Source organism: Pollicipes pollicipes, unplaced genomic scaffold (genome assembly GCF_011947565.3).
Source record: "Pollicipes pollicipes isolate AB1234 unplaced genomic scaffold, Ppol_2.1 Scaffold_7262;HRSCAF=8765_pilon_pilon_pilon, whole genome shotgun sequence".
NCBI classification, from domain to species: Eukaryota; Metazoa; Arthropoda; class Thecostraca; order Pollicipedomorpha; family Pollicipedidae; genus Pollicipes; species Pollicipes pollicipes.
The window spans coordinates 2,070,475-2,091,259 of NW_023597055.1; the positions used below are offsets into that span (position 1 = coordinate 2,070,475).

The 20,785-nt window shown below is 49.0% G+C and overlaps 1 protein-coding gene, 1 long non-coding RNA gene and 1 other non-coding gene across 3 annotated transcripts; 2 read left to right on the forward strand and 1 right to left on the reverse strand.

The window, feature by feature from the left end:
* The first annotated feature begins 1,190 nt into the window (after nt 1-1,190).
* LOC119113883 (essential MCU regulator, mitochondrial) lies at nt 1,191-7,516 on the forward strand. Its single transcript, XM_037238116.1, has 3 exons — nt 1,191-1,204; nt 4,600-4,917; nt 7,211-7,516. Exon 2 carries the CDS (start codon nt 4,623-4,625, stop codon nt 4,893-4,895), a length of 273 nt encoding a protein of 90 aa, XP_037094011.1. The 5' UTR covers nt 1,191-1,204; nt 4,600-4,622; the 3' UTR covers nt 4,896-4,917; nt 7,211-7,516.
* A 1,637-nt stretch (nt 7,517-9,153) lies between these two features.
* On the forward strand, nt 9,154-20,711 carry LOC119114284 (uncharacterized). Its single transcript, XR_005096009.1, has 3 exons — nt 9,154-9,511; nt 19,323-19,426; nt 20,660-20,711. It is a non-coding gene; the product is annotated as an uncharacterized LOC119114284 (long non-coding RNA).
* On the reverse strand, nt 19,535-19,608 carry TRNAI-AAU (transfer RNA isoleucine (anticodon AAU)). Its single transcript has one exon. It is a non-coding gene; the product is annotated as a tRNA-Ile (tRNA).
* Nucleotides 20,712-20,785: the final 74 nt, after the last annotated feature.

Sequence of the window (20,785 nt, forward strand, 5' to 3'; positions counted from 1 at the left end):
TGTGTGCGTGCCTGCTTGTCCGGCAAGAGCGCAGCTGAGGAACGAGGCGACTTCAGGAGGGTCGGATAATAAAGCTGCCGCCGTTAGTAACCAGAGGTAGACAGGCGCTTTCCTTCTTGATAAAACACATTTGGTTTGTTCGAGCTTCTTGAATTTTCGCTTCCATGGTTCTGTAGGCTAGCACCCCGTTTTAGTGGTATCCCTCTGCTTTCTAAGCGAGCGATGCAATGCGACGCTTTAAGCTTGGTGACAACACTGGGGGGGGGGGGGGGGGAGAGAGAATGCGTTATAGCCGTCGTGAGGTGCACGGTTCATGTGAGGTGGGAGTCACTCCCGCCAAGGGCGTCACATTCCAAAACCGTTGGGGGAAGAGGGGGGGGGGGGGGCGTCTGAGCCAATCAAGTTAATATAACCTGCCCACCAAATCCTGATTTCCTCTCCGCCTTTCGGCCACTTTGATTTGCTTCCCTGGTGTCAAGATGAACTAAGAATTGTTTATTCGGTTCAGGACATGTTTTGCTGTTAAGGAATGCTTTAAGTTTGAAGCCGATGTGTGAGTGATAATGATGATAGATTCATAATGATGATATTGATAGTCGTGCGCTTAAGAACCCAACGTACCTGCAACTTAGACACCTGCTGGATGTTATTGGCAAATTGTTTCGTGTTTTTGCTCATATGTGCTGGGGGATGGACTCAGAGGAGCATTGAAGGGCTCAACTCAAGCATTGAGGCGAGAGGGGGCTTAAGCTCCCAAAGGATACAAGGTGACATCCCTGACTTCCGCTGCTTGTCATTCATTATTACTAGGAGCTCTGCTCTCCATCCCACCAGCTACGTCGAGGGTTTCATTCTGGTCACAGCCTCATGTGCAGTCTCTGACCCACAGTAACTTTATGGGTACACAGATTAGAACTGATCACCAGCACCAGGCAAAGAACAATTTTCGTCTCGACATGATCGTGGCCCGCCGCCCATGGGTCTGCCACAGATGGCAGGTTAATTGGGATCGGCTATGGAGCGTGTTGCAATAAGGCGGCACTCTTCTATAATTTTTTATTCCTGAAGGGAGTTGGAAGCATGCAAGAAATACGAGCATGGCGCGCAGGTGCTGTATTATAACTTTCCTGCATCTTGTACAGGCCTGAGGTGTGCATCGCGAGTGCTTGCAGCAGCGGCCTTCGCGTAGACAGGATTGCAGCACGTGAGGTATTTTATGAAGCAGACGCGTTCACGTTCCGCTTTGTGCCCATCATACGTCCAAGCCACAATGGCGTGAAAATTCGTTTTAGGGCCATGTCAACGGAGATGATGTTTTCAGGCTGAGATGTGCGGGAATTAGTCAGGTGGGAGTCATCTTTACGTCGGTGCAGCTTAGTTGACACACATAGGTGGGTCTTGTGCAACCAGAACATTGCACATATCATCATGATAGGAATTGTTGGTTTCAAATTTGATTGTATGAAGGACCATAGAACCTATACAGGTTGGAAGTATGGAGTCTAGACTTGCTTTGAATCCATGTCCAAGAATGCATTTGATGCTGGAAATTCGTGGCAAAATCAGTCAAATCAAGTCAAAATCAATCAGCAAGAACAGTGGTAATTGGTTATATGAATTGGATGAGCTTGTAACCAATCTGAAAAATGGCTTTGTTTTTCAAAATCAAATTATACCAGCTGCAGGCTCAACATTCCTTCTGGGATTTTATGGGCTGCACATCACATTAAGTTCCTTAGAAGGTTGTGATAAAAAATGTTCATGCTCAAAATCTTGCTGGCTGCTGAGAGTGTTGTATGCTTGTTGGTAAGCCAATGGATCAGTAGAGATAACAAATTAAAACTTTTAAGGCTCAGGTATGGGGTATATAGGGCAGAAGAAGAGAATTCCCAGAAATATGTCATTACTGTGAAAGGTCATTACATTATGCTCATGTGAGGCTACATTTTAGGGCCACGACAAAAAGTGGGAGGGTCAGAAAACTTAAAGAACAAGGACATGTGAGCTCTGTGTGTAAGATGAAGCCATTCATAGGCATCATAATTGTAGGAACACTGCCTAACCTCTCACTCTAGAAGGATTATTTGCTTTGATCCTTGGGTGCTGCTGAGAAGGAATCAGTAGGTCTGCCTGGCATATGTTCTGATAGGGATTCAGGAACCCAGCTGATACTATACTTCAGTAGGATGATGAGATGCTTTTTCTGCCTTGTAGTTCTGTCTCCAATGACATATAAAGTACAGTGTGACACCCAGCTTACAAGATGAATGTCAGTTGCAAATGAAAATATGCTGGGTGCTCCTCATATGCTTATTTAAGGTTATTCATTATAACAGCTGCCATGGCTAAGTACAGAGCCCTACAGCAATAAGTTGGTACTTTTGTCAACAAATTTGATCCCATCATTTTGGTTAAACATATTTCTCCAATCTTATATCATACAAAGCTTCCTGAATCTTATTTCATGCTAAGCTTCCTGAATCTTATTTCACGCTAAGCTGTGTTTTGAGCAATGTTTGTGGTGCAAACCTTGACCCCAGCATCAAATAAAATTGTTGATGCCAAGCCAAAATTTTGTTGTAAAATTTAAGTTGTTTTAATGCTTGACACCATTGGCCAACCTGAAATCATATGACCTTGATTATCTCAGCCATGGGCCAAAAGGTGAGTGTGAAAGTGCTCCGAACCCACCCAACCTACCATGGGTAGGTTGAGAGGCAGGCACTAAGTGACCAAGCTGTGAGGTCTGCTTGGTGGAATGCAGTTCCCTTAATCAGATTAAGTGGATTTTTGCACACTGAAGTGATAGTTATGGCATGATATTCCACACATGCCACACCATATGCATGTGGTATGGTTTTTGTAATGAAATTCAGTGCTAAAACAGTCATGATATGGATGTGGTCTGTAATGCTTCGCCTGCCCCCTCAATATTACAATATTTAAGTTAAGCATGTGCTGCTAGTGCTAATGCTGAGGTTTCTGTGACATTGTTAATGTTTCTTCCATAAAATATGACCATTTTTTCAGGTTGGTTTTAACATGGCTTCTACTGTGTAGGATAGCTTGTCACAAAACTCTGACCCCATCATGCCAGTAGAACAGCTGCAATCTAAGATACATTTCCTGTTGAGTTTGCAACATGCCACACTATGCTGCCATGACACAGCAGCTGCTATTTCAACCTGGCTATCCTGGCGAGTTGTGAGTTGGCTGTCACTGATGAGTCACTTCATCAGTCCGCCACACATCAGTCAAATGGAACAGGCATTTTGGAGTGGGGGTTGCAAGGAGCTGTGCTGCCCTGGTTTTTTGAACATTTGGAATGTTTGAATGAAACCTTTTATGGCTTCCTTTGTAAGTGTCCTGAAGTATGTTGACCTCATTGGACTGGGTGGGTTAACTGCACGAGGCAGTGCTGTTCACTGCCAGGCTCCTGTGCCAGCCTGCTGGAATCAGCCGCGTACGCCACAATCAATCAATCAGCCACAATCAATCCACACAGTACGCACGTGCCAAGCTTGTCACGTGCGTACTGTGTGGACATCTTTCGTTCCACTTGTTCCAGTTTCCAGAATGAACCCCACGCTCCGAGCGTCGGAGTGTCTTCAGACGGAGGCACATGACAGATGGTAGACTGCAATCCAGCAAGGCTAGATGGCTGGGAGATTCGCCTTCAGTTGTTGCACCCGCCACCGTACATGCGCCGTTGGCAGAAGCTCTACAATTGTCTTACTCAACCCCAGATCACATAATATTGAGATATCCGTCTTGGTACGCGAATCCGCACCATGTGCCTCTGCCAAAAGCTTTCCGATTTGCCAATGTGCCGTCTATTTTTCGAAGTTGTGTTGAATCGGGTCGGGACTCCGTGCGTTTCTGTGCTGACGCGTACCGACATACTTGGTCTCCCGACCCTGGCCTCAGCACGCGCCGCCGCGCCAAGAAGCGTCATCAGAAGCTTGTATGACCCTCCTGCGCTCACCTTTAAGCCGACCCTTGGGAGATCACTGCTTGCCAGCGATCATCATGGCATCATGACAGACATGACATGGACTTGAAGGGTGCGTCGTCTTGCGACGGGTGGTATTTCCCCTCGCTATTTGGGCTCTAGGGTACCTCCGTGAAGCGGATTTGTACCGTTCCCTTGCTGAACTTCGGCACACTTTCCTATGCTGGATGATTTTTATGTTATTTCTGGTAGGTGCGATAAGCATTAATACCCGGCGGATGAATCAACATCAAAACCCTAACCCTGGATTGTGAGGCATCTCGCTTCCTGCGATACAAGACATCCATCAACCTGTCCTTTAGACATAAAGACGCACCTCCCGTCCAAGCTTGAGGTCCCCACCACTTCCGTTGACTCGTGCAACTCCAAGTCGGCAATTTCGAGGTCGCTTATTGGCAGGATGCTCCCGGTAACTGATCAGCGAGACCTCGCAGTCATGACACGTACCACAAAATAATGGCCTTTATCGCCGCCGGTCGCCGATGTTCTCTGCCGGGTTTGACCTCCAGCCCCCCCCCCCCCTGCGGCGGGGAAGACACACACGGCCGCCGTGTCCCCTCCCGCTCTGACACCCCTCCCGCCGACAGAGCGCACCGCCGTCGCCACCACCATGACCGGGAGGCTAGGGCTGCTGCGGACCATGGGCCGGGCGCGCACCGCCGCCGCCGCCGCGCCGCCGCCCCGACTCCAGTGCCGCTCTCGCGTCACGCTGGCGACGGGCGCGCTGCGCGAGGAGCCGCCGCGCAACCGCCTGGCGGTGATCGGCGCCTTCTTCACCGTGCTGCCGGGCCTGCTGATCGGCGCCAGCATCAGCAAGAACATGGCCAGCTTCCTCGAGGAGAACGACCTCTTCGTGCCGGCCGACGACGATGACGACATGTGACGCGCCCCTGTCGGTGGCGACTGTGAGTCGGGCGGGGGAGGGGGGGGGGGGGGGGGCGATCGCCGGTGGGGGTGTTCGCCGGTACGTGGATGGCGCGTGGCCAGGGTGAATATTTGTGGGACAGCGGGGTCTGGCGGACTTGCGTTGCACAGATGTTGCCCTTAGATGCCAAGAATTCCTACAACTCCAACGGTATGAATCCCGAAAGATTAATGTGAATATTCGACGGAAGCCAACATGCGGTTTTTAAGCTACAACGTAACTCAAAGCGCATGTGTGGACATCTTTTTCGAAAATGCCGAACAAATAGACGTCAATGACGGGCTTGAGGGCCACATGGACATCCCGCCAGGCTAAACGCCAGATAACCATTCAATCACGGTGAATGAAATTGCAAATCCATTATGCATTAACTGGTGTAAACAAAATACATGAACTAGATACTCAAAATGCATTAACTGGTCTACACAAAATGATTAACTGGTCTACACAAAATGCATTAACTGGTGGACAGGAAGCAGTCCATCGCGACAAATAATGCTGCTCAGGATCCATTTTATCAAAGGAGAAGGTATCAGGGTACCGGTCTAAATTTGGGGGCTAAAAAACGGACGCGCTCGTAAGGGTCGCTATGAGCGTTTCATATTCAGACTGGAAGTCCAGTTTTCGTTTAGTTTCCTGAATTTTGCACCTCACAAAAAGAACCAACTTCCATTTTTACCAGGGCTGGTCGAAAAAAATCGCATGGTCGACCGGCGACCAGAATGTTTTTACAACGAATGACATGAATCCCGAAGTCTTTAAGAGGAACTGAACCGAATGGCATCCGGGCATCGCTGTGCAATCGGAGTTTCCTTTTGCAACCATTAACGTGATCGGTAAAGCCACGAGGCGACCATTGCGCATCCGCATGTCTTTCGGTCAGTTGGCAGCCGACCGTAGACAAATGGCGTAACCGCCGTTGATGGGATCTGGACCAGTATGATCTCCGAACACAAATTGCCGTATATCTGCGTCCTGGCCACTGAGCTACCGGGCCGTTGACGGATTGCAACAGCGTAGTTCGACTGGCATGGACCGTCTTTGTCATAAAGGTTCGACGACTCTTACGTATACTAAGGTTTCATGCATGGCGTGTGTTCGCATCTCGCCAGCACCAAAGCCCCGCTCGCCGCAGGGCACCACGGTTTATTTGTTGGGCCTTTCAGACATCTGTTCTTCTAGTTGCGGCCGTCAATGAAAGCAGCTGCAACTTACCGTGCACTCAAATACAACACTACCCTTTGGTTGGTCCCATTGCCCTGCGTGAAATTAAAGCCCGCACACAGTGTCCCAGTTTTTGTCTTTATTACCACGCTTGCTGTCAAATACTGTGATATATTAGACCGTAGATGACCAGGGGCGGATCTAGCCTGGAGTTTTGGGGGGGGGGGAGGGGGGGGGGGGGCAACCGTTCGTCGCGAGCTTGCTGGTGTGCGATCCGAGGTCCAGTGCACGGTGCTTCTCGCGAGCACCTAGTAGGGACACCATTCAAAACTGAAAAAAACACCGAAATGCTTTCGAATCTTAAACGGAAGTTAAAACAAAACAGTTAAAACAGTTAAAGTCAAAACAGATGGTAAGTAGACGAAACTTTTATGAAGTTTTGGGAATGTTTTGGGGGGGCCAAAACATACTCTGAGGTTTTGGGGGGCAATGGCCCCGTGTCCCCCCCCCCCTCCCCAGGATCCGCCTACGTAGATGACACACCTCAGCAGTCCTGCTGACTAAGTCCCCAGTGTAAAATGTGATGATACTCTACATCCTTTGGAGCATTTGTATTACTACATGATCTGTTGTTTCAATCGCGCAATTAAATGCATCGCGCTATTAGCTGTCGTAGGCGATGGCGTTCCGACTGTCAAAGTAGGTGGAACTGGAATTTCGGACTTGGAATTGGAAATTGGAACTCAATGTGGAATTTCAACTCCATTCAGAATCTACCTGATATTGGTGTGATATTCCGTAGGGGTCTCGCGTTTATCGTAGTTTGTGTGGACCCTGTGCGGTTGGAAGCTTGTATGCCTACGCGTGCATCTGATCATGCCAGGCCAATCTAAAAATCGTGTCTACTAAATCATGTCGACTCCGCCACTGCCGTCATCCGTTCAACACGTACGTCCGCGTTCATTGTAAGCGAGAAATCATAGTCGCCGCCCTTAACAACCGCGAAGACGCTCCGCACGACACGACACCGGTCGAGTGAGATGTTGCGGAAGATGTGCGGGCAACGCTAAATCCGGCGATCAGACGACCCTGCCGCTATTCCATTACAGAGCCGAGCCGACGCGGCCGAGCCCGCCTCGTCCTCCTGGTCGCAGCTCGTCCGGGCTGCGTTCTCCTCGTCGCAGCCCGTCCGGCTGCGTCCTCCTCGTCCCAGCTCATCGCGGCCGGCGGGCCGATGCATACCAGCCGCTGAATGATGTGGTGTGGACTGGGCGGTGCAGCGCCACGGGAGACGGTTTACAATAACGTGACACGAGCGTGCTTGGTATGATGGCGTGGTCCCGGCTGATGGCGAGTCAGCTTTATCTGTTGTGAAATTGTTTGTGTTTTGTTCACCATAATATATGACTGGAACACGTGGATCTCCTGAAATCGGACCATGTGAGAGGGTCCCACAGTTGCCTGCAGTACAGTGACATTTAAGTGACTGCAGCTTGGTCAGAGCACCCTGCTGTCCTATGCTGCTGAGACACACTGAGAAAGGTGAGGGCCATTCTGGCCAAGCAAGTGCTCTGGGATTACATCCTTGTTTTTTCTGCTGCAAGCAGGGGGTGCTTGTCAGCATGACTCTTCAGTCAGCAAAACAGCTAATTATCAATCCTTTGAAAAACTAACAACTGTCATGCACAAGAGTGCCATTACAGGCACCTATGTTTCAAATCATGCATACCCCGAAATACAACTCATACAACTTTGGTGACTGCAGAACTTTGCACAACACACAGCATTGCAAATGCAGCCTCTGGGCTTAGGTCCAGGACCAAGCTTCTAATCAAATCACTTGTGAAGTGGAATTATGAAGGGCAATAATGAGGAACATGCATCTCACATGTAATAAGTTGAAAACTACTCCAACCATGACCATATGCGAGCACACCAGTAAGGGTACAGATAACTTGCTTGCTCTTCGGGCTGGCTATGATTCAGTCTACTTTTTCTTGCACAATTATGATGCAACAGTACATATAGGCATATTACATGATACATATGCACATGGATTCCCAGACTTTGACCTATCTCCATATCAACCCATCGAAATAACTAGGCATTGGGTCCAGGGATCTTCAGGATGATGAACATGCATCATAGAAACCAACAGATGTAATACCAGAACATGTAAAACCAGACATGTAGTCTCCTACCCAATTGGAGGCTCTGGCTTTCTGCTTACTTTGGGGAGAAACTGTGCCAAATTTGATGATAACTATCTGTACATGTCCCAGAGGAAGGTTTAGCCATTTTCCCCACACAGGCATCCTCCCAACTTATCTTGTTCAACTAAGCCTCTTTGTGGACTGCAGAGAAGTGCTCAAAGTCTATACCTGTGTAGACTGTAGGCAAGTGCCTAAAGTCTGCACAAAGACATGAGGCAAAACCTGTACATGACTTCAATATTTAATCCTCATAAGAACTGGTGAGCCAGGTTACACAAGCTGCTAGAACCAGGCTTCCAAACCATTAGATCACCCTGGAAGAACGTCAGGATTGCCCCTAAACCACAACCACTTAACCCACACTTCACCCACTGACAGCTGCTAAGGTACCACCTTCCGAAATCTCGAACGGACCACGGCTCCAACGGTTCTTCCTTTGGTTGTTCTAGGTCCACCAATTATCGCCACGCCCGACCCGCTCACGCGCCTTCTATTGAGCTTCACGCGTTTTACCGCATGAGCCAGAAGACAGATGACAATGCGCCATTAATGACTTAGACAAGCCGGAACTGTAGTCATTAAATTGTTGCGTTTGCGCGCCTCGATGGGAACCGAAGATCCTTTGTTTGATTTTGTCCCGTCATGTTCTGCAACGACATGACGGTAACTCGACAGACTCAGCTTATGCCTCACGAACGAATCACGATACTCTAGAGCAAATTTTAAAGGGCACGCACGGCAGCCAGCCGACAAGTGAATTGGTCGTCCCGTTCGCTGCTGCCATCTATTGCTTGTGGGTGAATTAAACACGACGGGCAAAGTCTCGTCCGGCGGAGGCGAGGCCGTGTGCGATTTGTGGTGGCCTAGTGTTTGCGCGGTGCATATATCGTTTGGCATATATTATTGACGAAGTGATTTCAGTTGTGATCCTGTGACCAATAATTGGATCAAGTCTCTGGCGGCACTTCTATCGTCGGCGTCGACAGAAACTGGCACCGCACTCGGGCACATAACCTTGGATGTCTCGGCGCTGACGCGTACAGTCGCTGCGGCGTCGGGAAGCGTGGGCATCGCCGTATCGGCCTACCGCGGGCTGGGGCAAATGTCGTGTTTGCTCGACGGCTGAAGAGACTTTCACCGTGCTTTGTTGGAGGAAGTTGGGTGTGACTATTACAGATATTCGCCAGGCTTAGGCAGGTAAGTCGGTTGGAAGTGCTTGTGTCGATTGGTAACGAGGACACATTGCAAAATGTATGGATTGCTTCACGTGAACGTCTTTGGAGGCAGTTGTTTTTGAGGCTGTGCCGTATCGATGCGTCGTGACATGATGGGAAAGGCGCCATGCGTGGCGTGGATGTTTGCCCGGCATTGACGTCGGATTGCTCGGACATGGGTGTAAGGACTCGACCAATCACCGTGTTGCCCCCCCCCCCCCCCCCCCCCCGTTAGGCCATCGTTCCTTACGCAACGTCCTCGTTATTCAGAGTCGTGTTTGACGAAATGCCTCTGAAGGCTGATCCGAGTGTAGTAGGGGACACGGGCCATGGCTAAATCTTTTAGGGGTGAAAAGCTCAAGTTTGCGCTGTTTGCTTGATCTTATTGCTAATGACATCCAAGTTGGAACTTACTCCCTCCCCAAACGGATGCTGGCCCTTCACAAAATGCTGCATTGGATACGGTCATGACTGCCTCCTGCGCTGCTATTAAGCTGTTACGTTGGAGATGGCACGCAGCCCCTATCATAGGTGATCAAACTGGCTCTGTGAAGCAAGATAAGATTGATATTGGCTAAATGGAAATGCCCGGCGTGGCGACACGGATAACCGACTCACGTGGATTCGAGCGCTGTCCATGATATACGCAATGATTCGACTTTCCTAGCCGATGTGGCATATGTGGGCTCTTCACCGATGCATCGGTCGACATCGGTCGGGGTCGAGCGCATTGCTTGGCAGCCGCACACGTGGCCAAGGCTGGGTGATGTCGATAATGCGGCACGACAATTCAGTGTTCGGGGACGGCCATGTCAAATGCCTTTGAAGTCTTGAGGTCGTCAAGTCATCCATTGTATGTCCCATTGTAAGATGCCAGTTCTGGCTGCCGTTGCCACACAGTCACCCCAACATTTTGCGCGCTTCGGGATTGCGCATCGCGGAAATAACAGATTTACTAGAATGAACGCTGAGCCCCTAGCATTCGAGTGACCACCTCTTAATTTGGTCGGCACTGCAGGACCTGGGGACTATTCGCTGCGGACTGTGATGACCTTCAGTCGGGTGAAAGATCTCCAGTTAAGGCTCGGAGTTGCCTTCGTAGCCATGTGACCACGGGTCGGTGCTCTGTAGACCGGTCGCCAGCGTCTAGGAAGTTGGCATCGTGTTCATAATCTTATTTGTGCTGTGACGCCCGGTTTCCGATCGACAGGTGAGCTACGCCGTCTTGTTATTTTGCAGCGTACGCAGTATTGTGCTGCCCTTTTTGGGGAGGGGGGTGATTTTAAGGCTTGTTTAGGGCACGACAGAGAGCAGATGATGCCTTGCTTTTAACCACTTGTGCGTTTACGCGAAATTTGCGTGACAATTTATTTCGTGAAAACTTCATTTGACTCGAGTCATAACTGTTCGTGAGGTTATTTTCGACGGTTCTGCATGTTTCCACATCTGCGTGCTTTATCAGTATCTTATCAGTATCAATATTCTTATCTTTTTATTTGTCACGAGGCAGGTCATTTTCTACTTCCTCCGCTTGTTTAATTTTCACGAAACGCAGATTTCGAACACATTGACGGAGGCCGTTCGCGTCGGTTGCCAAAGGCCTCTGGTTTCATTAGCTTTGCTTTCGTATTATCTACAAAACAGCTGCCAACTCTCACAACTGACAGGGACTCTAGACTCTCACAGCTCTGACAATTGACGGCAATTCTAGGCTCTCCTGACTTTGACATTTACAACAACTCTAGACTTTCACAACTTTCACAACTGACAACTCCAGACTCCTACATCTGTTATTTCACCGCTCGTTCCACGTCACATAGGGTATATTACTGGAAATATGTCATTTAAACTCTAACATATTCAAGGTTTGAATGTTGGCTTCAGGCCCTTACGTTAATGTGAACACGATCCAAAACTGCAAAAGCCTATACAAAAGTAAATATCTTGTACATCGACCAGCACATAGGCCTACATTGAGAATGAAGTTACCTTGATAAAATTGCGTGCTGTTTTGAGGAACCTCGTATTATCGCATGGACGGAAAGCATCCTGGCATGATGCCAGCTATCCGCCGTAATGCCATATGCATGGTTTCGCCATTTCCCCCATTTTCCCATCTTTTGCTTATTTTTGAGCATCATTTAAATTGTTATCAACATGAATTCAAGGCCAAGACATCACTGATATCAGGAGCAATGTGTGCATGGATTAAGCTGTTGCATGTTCAGTGGTAATTATCTTCAACAAACCGCCTCTTCAAAGCTTCAGCAAAACTTTAAAAGGATCGACAATTGTGATAAAACCAAGTTGTTCTAGAGGTGTGCCTGGTGGACGGTCCTTACTGGTTTGAGGATTATATTGTGATGTTATCCATTTTGACATTTTCGCAACAATGCTCTTAATGTTCTAAAACGTTTTAAAGTAGCAACAATTATCACATCAACTTTGCTTGCCTGTGTCTTATTTATTGGGTTATTTAATATCATAGTAATAAACTCTGTTTAGCTTGTTTAGTTTGCTCACTAATGGGAGAGTATCAATAAGGGCATCTTACTGTCTTGTCTTCTGCCAGCGGTGCGTATAATCAAGTACACATGCGGCAGTTCAAATGTTTATCAACATAACATATTGGAAACATGGCCACGTGCTATCCAACTACTTTTTGTTGAAAATGCGTGCGGTCAGGATTGTGGTGTAGGAGGCCTGGTCTAGTCGGTTTCAGTGTCATTTGAAAATTCATTTTCTCTGGGTTGATGGGTGATTAGGTAAATAACGTGCTGTTACCAATTCCAAGGACTGCTTGACAGTTAAGAAGATTCACTTATAGACAGAAACACACGAGGTTTGTGATTGAAACTATTTATAGGCTGTAGATGACAAAGCTCTTACTGGGAGAAAAATGAACAAACTGGAATGCGTGGGCATGGTCCTTAATTCAAATAATTGGCAATGAAGATCTAAGTTAGATAAAAGTTTGTCACGCAAAGGGTTGGGATTTATACGATTTTTAATGGACGAGCTACTGGTCAAGTAGACCGTTGGGGGAGGTGGGAGGGGGGCGAGGCCTTGCAATCTCGTGTATTGTGTGGCTTCTGTTTTCCGACTCGTACAGGGACCTCGCGGTGGGCAGCAGCCCACAGTCACTGACCTCCGAAAACGTCCAGGGGCCCACCAGGTACTGTTGGGGTGCTGTGGAAAGGTCAGGGTGCCCCCGAGGTGAACATGGATCGCTTAAATAGGCTAGGAGCCCCCAAAGTCTGTGGTAATCTAGTACACTCGTGTGGTGCTGAGGTACCACGCCATTTTAGGAATATGATGCCTGTTGAGGTACCGCACACTTGAAACCCATCGGCCTGTATGTTTTCCACACCTGCGGAAATGATACCAGTTCGAGAATCACTCCAGTTGTTAAGTGCATTTGGGGCGAACATTATTCACATAGATAAGACAGCAGTAATGGCCTTATTCCTCGGAGAAGAACAAGGGGAATGGAGGTAAAGATGGGTCGATATTTCGTCGACATGTCTTTATCGAAACAGTAGCGGAATAGCTGTGCGGATTTCTGTCCAATGATAGAATTACGGTCTCTCTAGTTGTTGGCAAGCAACCGTGCCCAACAAATCCTGACGGGCTGCCGAATTTCGATGGAAACGTGTGGGCTAGCCTAACCGTTTGCTATTACTTTTGGGGGCACCAAGACTTGCAAAACAATAACATTTATTTTTATGATCGCTGCTTCGTAATGCTTACTTAAGGACTCCGCTCAAACTTGCAAGTTGAAATACCGGGTCGGAAGAAAGCTTGGTGCAGAGCGGTTCTTGCGAACTGATGCAACTGGTACATATATGCAAAGACATGTTAGAGGACCTTTGAGGTGCTGTGCTGTTCACTCATCTCTATTTTATGCATGCCGTTTGTCACATCGACGGAACGTTTGTTCTGGTTGGGGCCGCCATCAGCGGGGTACGATTACGTGCTTGATTTAAAATTTAACAATTCATTGTTTTGATATTGCTTCCGTGAAATTATGCATGCGGCAGGATGTTCTACAATGATTTGTATGTCAGGGGTTGGGACTGTGGCTTGGCTCATGGCATATCAATCAGTCAGCTGATATCAAGAACAATGCTGTTATGCTCTTTTTTAGATTTGAGTTTTGCATTGGAAATAACTGACCCCAGTCTCCCGTGAACTTGAGCAAGGCTGGAAGGTTTGATAATTTTCACAATATATTCCGTGGTTGCGTGAAGCTCGCTCGACCAGCGCATCCTAATGGACCGGAGCAGGAGTGTACTTTTTCAAACATGGTAGGGGCTCAGCTGGGAAGGATGACGTAGCCTACCGCCAACACCGGATATTTGCCCGGATTTCGGCCACTTGTATTTACGCTCTTGATTTCAAGCCTTTTTTGGTCGGCCTGCGGCACTTAGTTTTCAGTTGTGAATTGTACCCCCCCCCCCCCTTCCCCCGATTGTACAATCTTGCGTACGCCCCTGTTGAACAATACGTCAGGTTCTCAAAGAAGCAGTAGAAGGGTGAGGCAGACAAATTATGTATGAAACGCCTCGCACTGCTCACTTAACAGCTGTCAAATATCGCAGTGCATTTTTTGTGTCCCGAATGTTTGGGACGTGTTATGGCGTGGAAAATTTGCCAATAGTTTCAGACTGCCCTAGGTCATAAAAGAGTTGGAATGAAAAGCATGTAAGGTAAGCAGGATGCAACGTGGCACAACATTAAAGGGAGCGCACATTTGTGTGGGGTTTTGAACTGCAACAGCCATCTTGAAGATCATTGGGTGCAGCTCATATCCCTGCCCTAAGACCTAAACCCCTCTAGTTTCTGAGCCACACGCCAGCGAGGATGTGCCCACTATTTCGGGGAGACTTCCGTGGTCACCCAGGCAACCGTGGCGCCGCAATAAAGTCACTCAAATCCCGTCGTTCAGTTGGCCATGCAGCGACCAAGTCAAGAAGGATATAATTATCGAGTCGTTCATATGCGGTTTGCTTGAGCACGATTGCCAGATGCACGGCTGGCAATGGACTCTCAATCAATGTGTAAGCTACGATGACGTGATGTAACAATGACGTATTGAGGGACACAATCATAATCTGGAAAGAATAGAAATCAGTCACAGAAATCAATAATAGAAATGAATGAAATGAATGAGTTGGATGAAAAAGTGAATGAATGAGAAATGAATTAAGAAATCAATCACATTTAGAAAGAGTTTAAGTGAGCTTATTTCATCATATCTGATGCTTGCGTCAATATCTTCAAATGTGGAACAGTCCATTTTATATGAAACTTATAGTGGTGTCGTCAGCTAGGTTCGTACCTATCTAGTGCAACAACATTTCTGGAAAATTGTCTGCATGTCACTGGTCCAGCTTTCTTGTTTTTGCCATATTTATTTGTGTGTGTGGGGGGGGGGGGGGGGGCTCAAGTCAGCATTTGGGAGAGGCTCAGGTACCCAAAAGTATATATAGTTACACCTCTATGTAACTGGAGAGTGACGATCTTCAGTGCAAAAACTTATATCGGTCGGTTGTGGCTGTTCCTTTTTCCGTTATTGGGAACATTACACTTAGGTATGTGTGGAAGGCACGCTAAAATCCTTGAAAACAATTAAGCATCTGAAAACCGGATTCGTTCAATTTCTCTCATGAGCAGTGCAGGTATGCCATTTGGGCTGTACGACGAACTCAGCTGCTTAGGATACATGGCGCCTCTCTGCTTCTCACCCTGGCATTAGGGGTCTCATGACCCAAAACATGCTCCCTATTTTTTTTTCGCTTCTCTTGCTGAAGTAGGGGCCGACCAAACGGGCGTTAATTCTTTGGGATTTTGTGATCAAGGCAGCACAACCAGGGAAGGGAGTGGGGGTGGGGTGGGGAGGGGGGAAACGTAACCAGTGCCAAGGTGATGAGGGGATGAAATTAATAATAAAAAATGTAACGACATATGACGTAAGTGTAAAACGTAACGGCGACGTGAACGGGCTCCACAGTGTCTCGTCCGACTCCCATCGTCACGCCAAGGCAATTTCTGGAGCCACCACTGACCCTGCAGCTCCCCCCCCCCCCCCGTCCAGAGTACGACAGGGCGGCAGCCGCACAGTGCAGTGTGCGCACGGCTCAGCCGTCCCGGAGCGTGCGTGCCGGCTCCGCGGTGTGTGGTTATACGCCAGACTCGCGCAGCGGCGAGATCAGCCACACCCCACACCTCGAAGCCCATGCGATGGACACGCGTCCCCCGCTCTCTCTGAAGAAGCGTCCAGTTCTTTCAGCTGGGTCGCCCCCGCCAAACCGGTCTCCCTTTCGCAAGCCTCCGGCCGCCCGCCGGCCCGCCCTCGCGCGCGGGGCCGCGCGCCCCCTTCCGTCGCCGACCGCGCCGCCACTGGCGCGGCTGCCGCGCGGCCCGACGCGGCACGTGCCCGCGGGCGCGCGCCGACCTCCGGGTGACGTCACAGTCAGCTGATCGATGCCGGCCGGCGCAGGCAGCTGGCTCCGGAGGGGTGCGGGCGCCGCTCGCTCGCCGCCGCGTGCTTAGCGCCGCCGCCGCCGCCGCCGCCACCGCCCGGCGTCCGTGTCGGTGTCCTGCGTGTGTGTGTGTGTGGGTGCGTGTCGCGGGGCGCGCTCTCGGTGCCAGAGGCGGCGTGCGTCCACGGGCTGCTGGCGCGTGCGCGCCGGTCACAGGTCCCCAGCCCCCGGTGGCAGTTGGCCGAGCCCGACCCGGCGTTCCGCCTCCGTGGCCGACTGCAGTACAGGTGCGGTGCAGCGCGCGCCGGCTCCGTGGCCCGGCGCGGCGGTCCTCCGCGGGTCGAGGCGGTGGCTAGCCGGCCGGCCGGCCGGTCGGAAGGGTATTGTCTCAGTCTCACAGAGATAAGATATCGCCCAGCCGCCAGCGCCTTTGCGCGCCGCCGAGAGAGTGTTTGGCGAGACGTGCACGTGGTCTGCTTGCCATCTGGCGGCTGTAAATGAACTAGGAGACGTGCGTGGAGGCTCAAAGCTATCTCGGAGTACCCGGAGACCTTGTGAAGGCCACACTGCTCGCTTGGACTGGAGACTTCGAGATGCCGCAGTGCTCTTCAAAAGCGTATTGGGACTGTTAGCGTATTCAATGCTGGGCTGGGGATCTCTCCTCAAAGCAGCTAGACCCGGCATGCTTGCAGAGCCCGAAGTATGTGGTAGACATGCAGGACAATTCAAATAAATGCTAGACGTCCAGGGAAGGTCAGCCCACGCCCCGATCTCTGGCTGTGTCCAGCGGTTTCATATATATGGGTACACACTCACCGATAACCGAAGTGCACAGATGGCACTGGTGTTGACTCACGTACATGGCATTCGGGTTTGTTTATAGGTCCCCCGTTTTTTTGGGGGGAGGGAACTGGAATATTTTTGCACTCATTGGACTGCGCTGACTTTTCGGAGGTAAGATTTTTGATACCACTGTTGTACCAGCACGCCACTCGCTCAGACTATTCTTTCGAAATAATGGAACAGCCGTATTCAATACCTACTGTTTTTGGGTGCGGTGTCCTGTTGTAATGCTATGTGTGTCACTCTGTCGGGAGTTCCACTTGGCTGAACAAACAAGCTGCTTTCACATTTCCCTGTGGCATGATTAAAACAGGGAGAGGACTGATCCAGTGTGGCAAGGATCACTGCACGCGGCCAAACGCTGGCACGTGATACATTTTAAATAAAATGATGGCAAACAAATTCATATGTTTTAAATCCCTGCGTTTTGGAGCCTAATCGTCGTGTTTTGTCCGTCGTCAGTTAGTTGCTTCATTGTTCTTTGTTTTTGCCTTGAATTTTGCTCGTGCAAGATGCAAGTTTTAGCAACTATAAGTTTTTTCACGCACGCGTTGGTGATGGAGCGCGTGTGTTATGAAGCGGCGGCAGGTGTGTATATTAACGGTTATGGCTAATGCGAAAAATATGGTGCCTCATCTACGTGGTCATGCAGGTCAAAGATACTCAACAACAATATACAATTACCAACCACGACAGGCAGCTGGCCTTGGTAGACATAATCATAAATGATAGAGGCGAGAGGACAACGTGAGGGAGCGTCCACGTTCTAGACGTAATAGGACCTGATATGATTAAGTCCTCAAACTGATTCTTGTGATTGGACGGCCTGCGGTTCGTTAATCTACTTTGTCGGTAGACAGCAATGACCTCCACTTGGCAAAAGTTATGGAAACCTGGTTGCAAACAAGTGGTGTGGAATGTAGCCATTCATGTTGATATCTTTAATCTACAAATAACGTCTGTGCCAATGCTAGTGTTGTTATTCACGCTTCAGTGGGTGACAATAAATACTATGCTCCTTGCATTGAAATGAGCGTGTGAAGTTAATAGTGTTCCCACTAACAGCGAACCTTGATTCAACTGTGGCATATACCAGCCTGCGATTCATGTTTCGGGTTGCATTAATCATGCATTATTGCATCTACGAGGGCCTGAACTTTTTCGGGACTATTTTCCAACCACCAAGATCATGATCTGCCAGTTGGCAGACAAGGCAACACGCGTTTACAATAAGGCAAAAGGAAACTAAAAAACTAGGCAGAGCGGAAGTGTTACGACTTTTGCTCAGTCTTCTGGACATACATGTGTCATTCTGGAATGCGAATACTATCAGGCGTTCATACGCCACTCATGCCTTGGTGGTGCCTTTGTCACAAGGCAATGAACTTGTGGTGTCTTTACGATTTTACTTTAACTCGTGTGGTGAAACACTAGTTATTGCATGATATAGATCGCTATGTCAGCTTCTGCTGAATTATGTGTATTGTTTTTGCAACCTGTGAAATCAATGACGTAATAACAATCTTCAGAAGAAGCTGCACAGGCAGTGAAACGACTTTGAGTCCTGAACATCGCTGCATCCCAAACCAAAGCTTGCTAAAGGTTTGGTAATGTGTCATGATAATGCTTATGCAGTCTGAGTCTGACTTATTATTTTAGCTGTCGTCGATGCATATGGCATGTGTGTTTTTCACTGGACCGTAATTGTTTTAATTGCAACATTTATCAGAATGTTTAGGAATGTGGTGCCACTTGTCAGTATATTTTGTGGCAGGTTCGCTTTGTTCCGGATTCTGTATTTCATTGCTGTATCCACACGACAATTGGGTTGAAACGAGGCTCAAATGTTATGCATTACTTGGGTTTGAATACTTGCAGGTATTTTGACGAGATAACAGCAAAAAAGCGCCGTTAGTTTTGCAAGCCAGCGTCTAGCGCGCGCTTGGACAACTTGTGTGACGTAAAAGCACATTGCATGTTCTTGATCTTATTTTTGCTATCGACATTGGATTTTTCAGACGTCACTACGAGTTTCACGACTTTTAAATCAAGTAATTTCGTGCCACATACTGTCCTGCAGGTACCCTATATTTTTTTGTCATTTCAATTTCTTTATATGTTAGGCCAGTCTGTAACTATTGACAGATTGGACGCCCGGATTGGGACAAAAAGATGCGCTGCAAGATTCGACAGCTTTTAAAAGATGGTGTTTTTGTCGTTCGCATGTGTGCGCAGGTTTCCATCTATAAATCATATGTTCGTGAAGACAATTTTGTTGTTACACATTTCTACTGCTTCTTCGCGAACCTAATGCAGGTTTGTGAAACATGGACCCTCGCAGGATTTTGCGGTCGGGGGTGAGGAAACTTAGAAATGAAAACCAGGTTAAGTGTGCCGCAGGCCGAATTTTTAAGCATATGTATAAACATATGTATCATCCTTGACATCAAGCGTCCCCGCCCGTAGGCTCCTGCTGCTCAGAGCCGGTATGGACGTCCAATTGAATGTGGACGTCCAGCCGGCAGCCCCGCTCGTGGCGGTATGCACGCCTGCGCCTGACGTCCACACAGGTGAGACGTGAGAAGCGAGACGTGTCGTGAGACGTTAGAAGGGGGCAGCATGCGGTGTCAAGTAAATGGAGGCTGAAAATCTGTGTTCCTGTTCGAGGAGGAAAACTCTGGCCAGTATGGGGGTCGAACCCATGACATTCGCGTTATTAGCACGACGCTCTAACCAACTGAGCTAACCGGCCGAGTGGAGGGGCGGGTCGTAAAGCATGTCTACGCTAAACGTGCATAATTGAGCTAGGATGTGACATTTAAGTTATATTATATGGAATGTGCCGATGCACTGTCTGCGACGGAAAGAGTGCCGTTGTCTTAAAGCGGGACGTGGTGTGTTCACAAAGCAGGCTCGTCTTGCTTAACCTGCTTTCAGATTTCACCGGAGATTTTCTTATAAGGTTTGAAAGGTGAGGCGGGTTATCAATGGTAGCTGGCCCATGGTTAGTTACTCATTGTTCATCCTTGCCATCGCCAATAAAGAATCTCGTAAACATACTTGAGCGGGGAATTTTAGGTCAAGTAAAATTTAATTGCTACGCGGGGAGGCAAAGTATCCAGACATGTTTGACGCCAAGGAGACGATCATGGCGCGCGTAGCATCCACTGCCTCATACCATTTGTTCAATCAAGTCGTAAGTGCACGCGTCGGTGTTTCGGTGACATTTCCCTTATGAGATTTTGACCTTCATTTGTGTGCATCCCAAATTTGCTGAGAAAACATCCGAAAAGTGTGCATACTGTGTTTGGCCTCTGATTTCAATTCCGTATTTATCCCAGCTTTCCTTACAATAACCCCTGTCTCCGTTCCAGTTAAATCATAAGGTGAACTCGTCCATCTACCAACGCGGGTAGACCCAGCGCCGTCCTTGGGGGGGGGGGAGGGGAGAGGAGAGGGGGCGCTGCTTTGTCTGGTCACAGGTCACAAAGCTATTGTGCTTTTCACATGGTAATCGAATTTTGCGTCCTTTTAACACAATGAGTTCTAAAACAGTCGTTGTTCATGAACCAAATGTGCGATGGTTAACCTGACCACACACGTTGAGAAGGGGATGACCCGGCTGCCCTCTTCTGGATCTGCCGCTGCTTACCAGTTTTGTAAACGGTGTAGGCGGCCCCGATGAGTACGGTTCCGTGTGTTCCTCCACGACCGCGCACAAACTCTGGTGACGAACGCCGCGGGACCTCGCCGCATCACATGCTGCACTCAGGCCACTAACCGCTGTCTTGGTTCGCCCTCAGACTCTGCCGGCTGTGCGGCGATGGCGGCCGTGCCTGAGCCGGCCGACGCGCCGCCCGTGCCAGCTTCCGACCCGGCGCCGCCTGCCGGCGAGCTCACCAACGGCGCCGCGCTCGACTCTCCCTCCA

Coding starts and splice junctions, on each gene's coding strand:
- LOC119113883 (XM_037238116.1), top strand. CDS start 4,623: ATGACCGGGAGGCTAGGGCTGCTGCGGACCATGGGCCGGGCGCGCACC.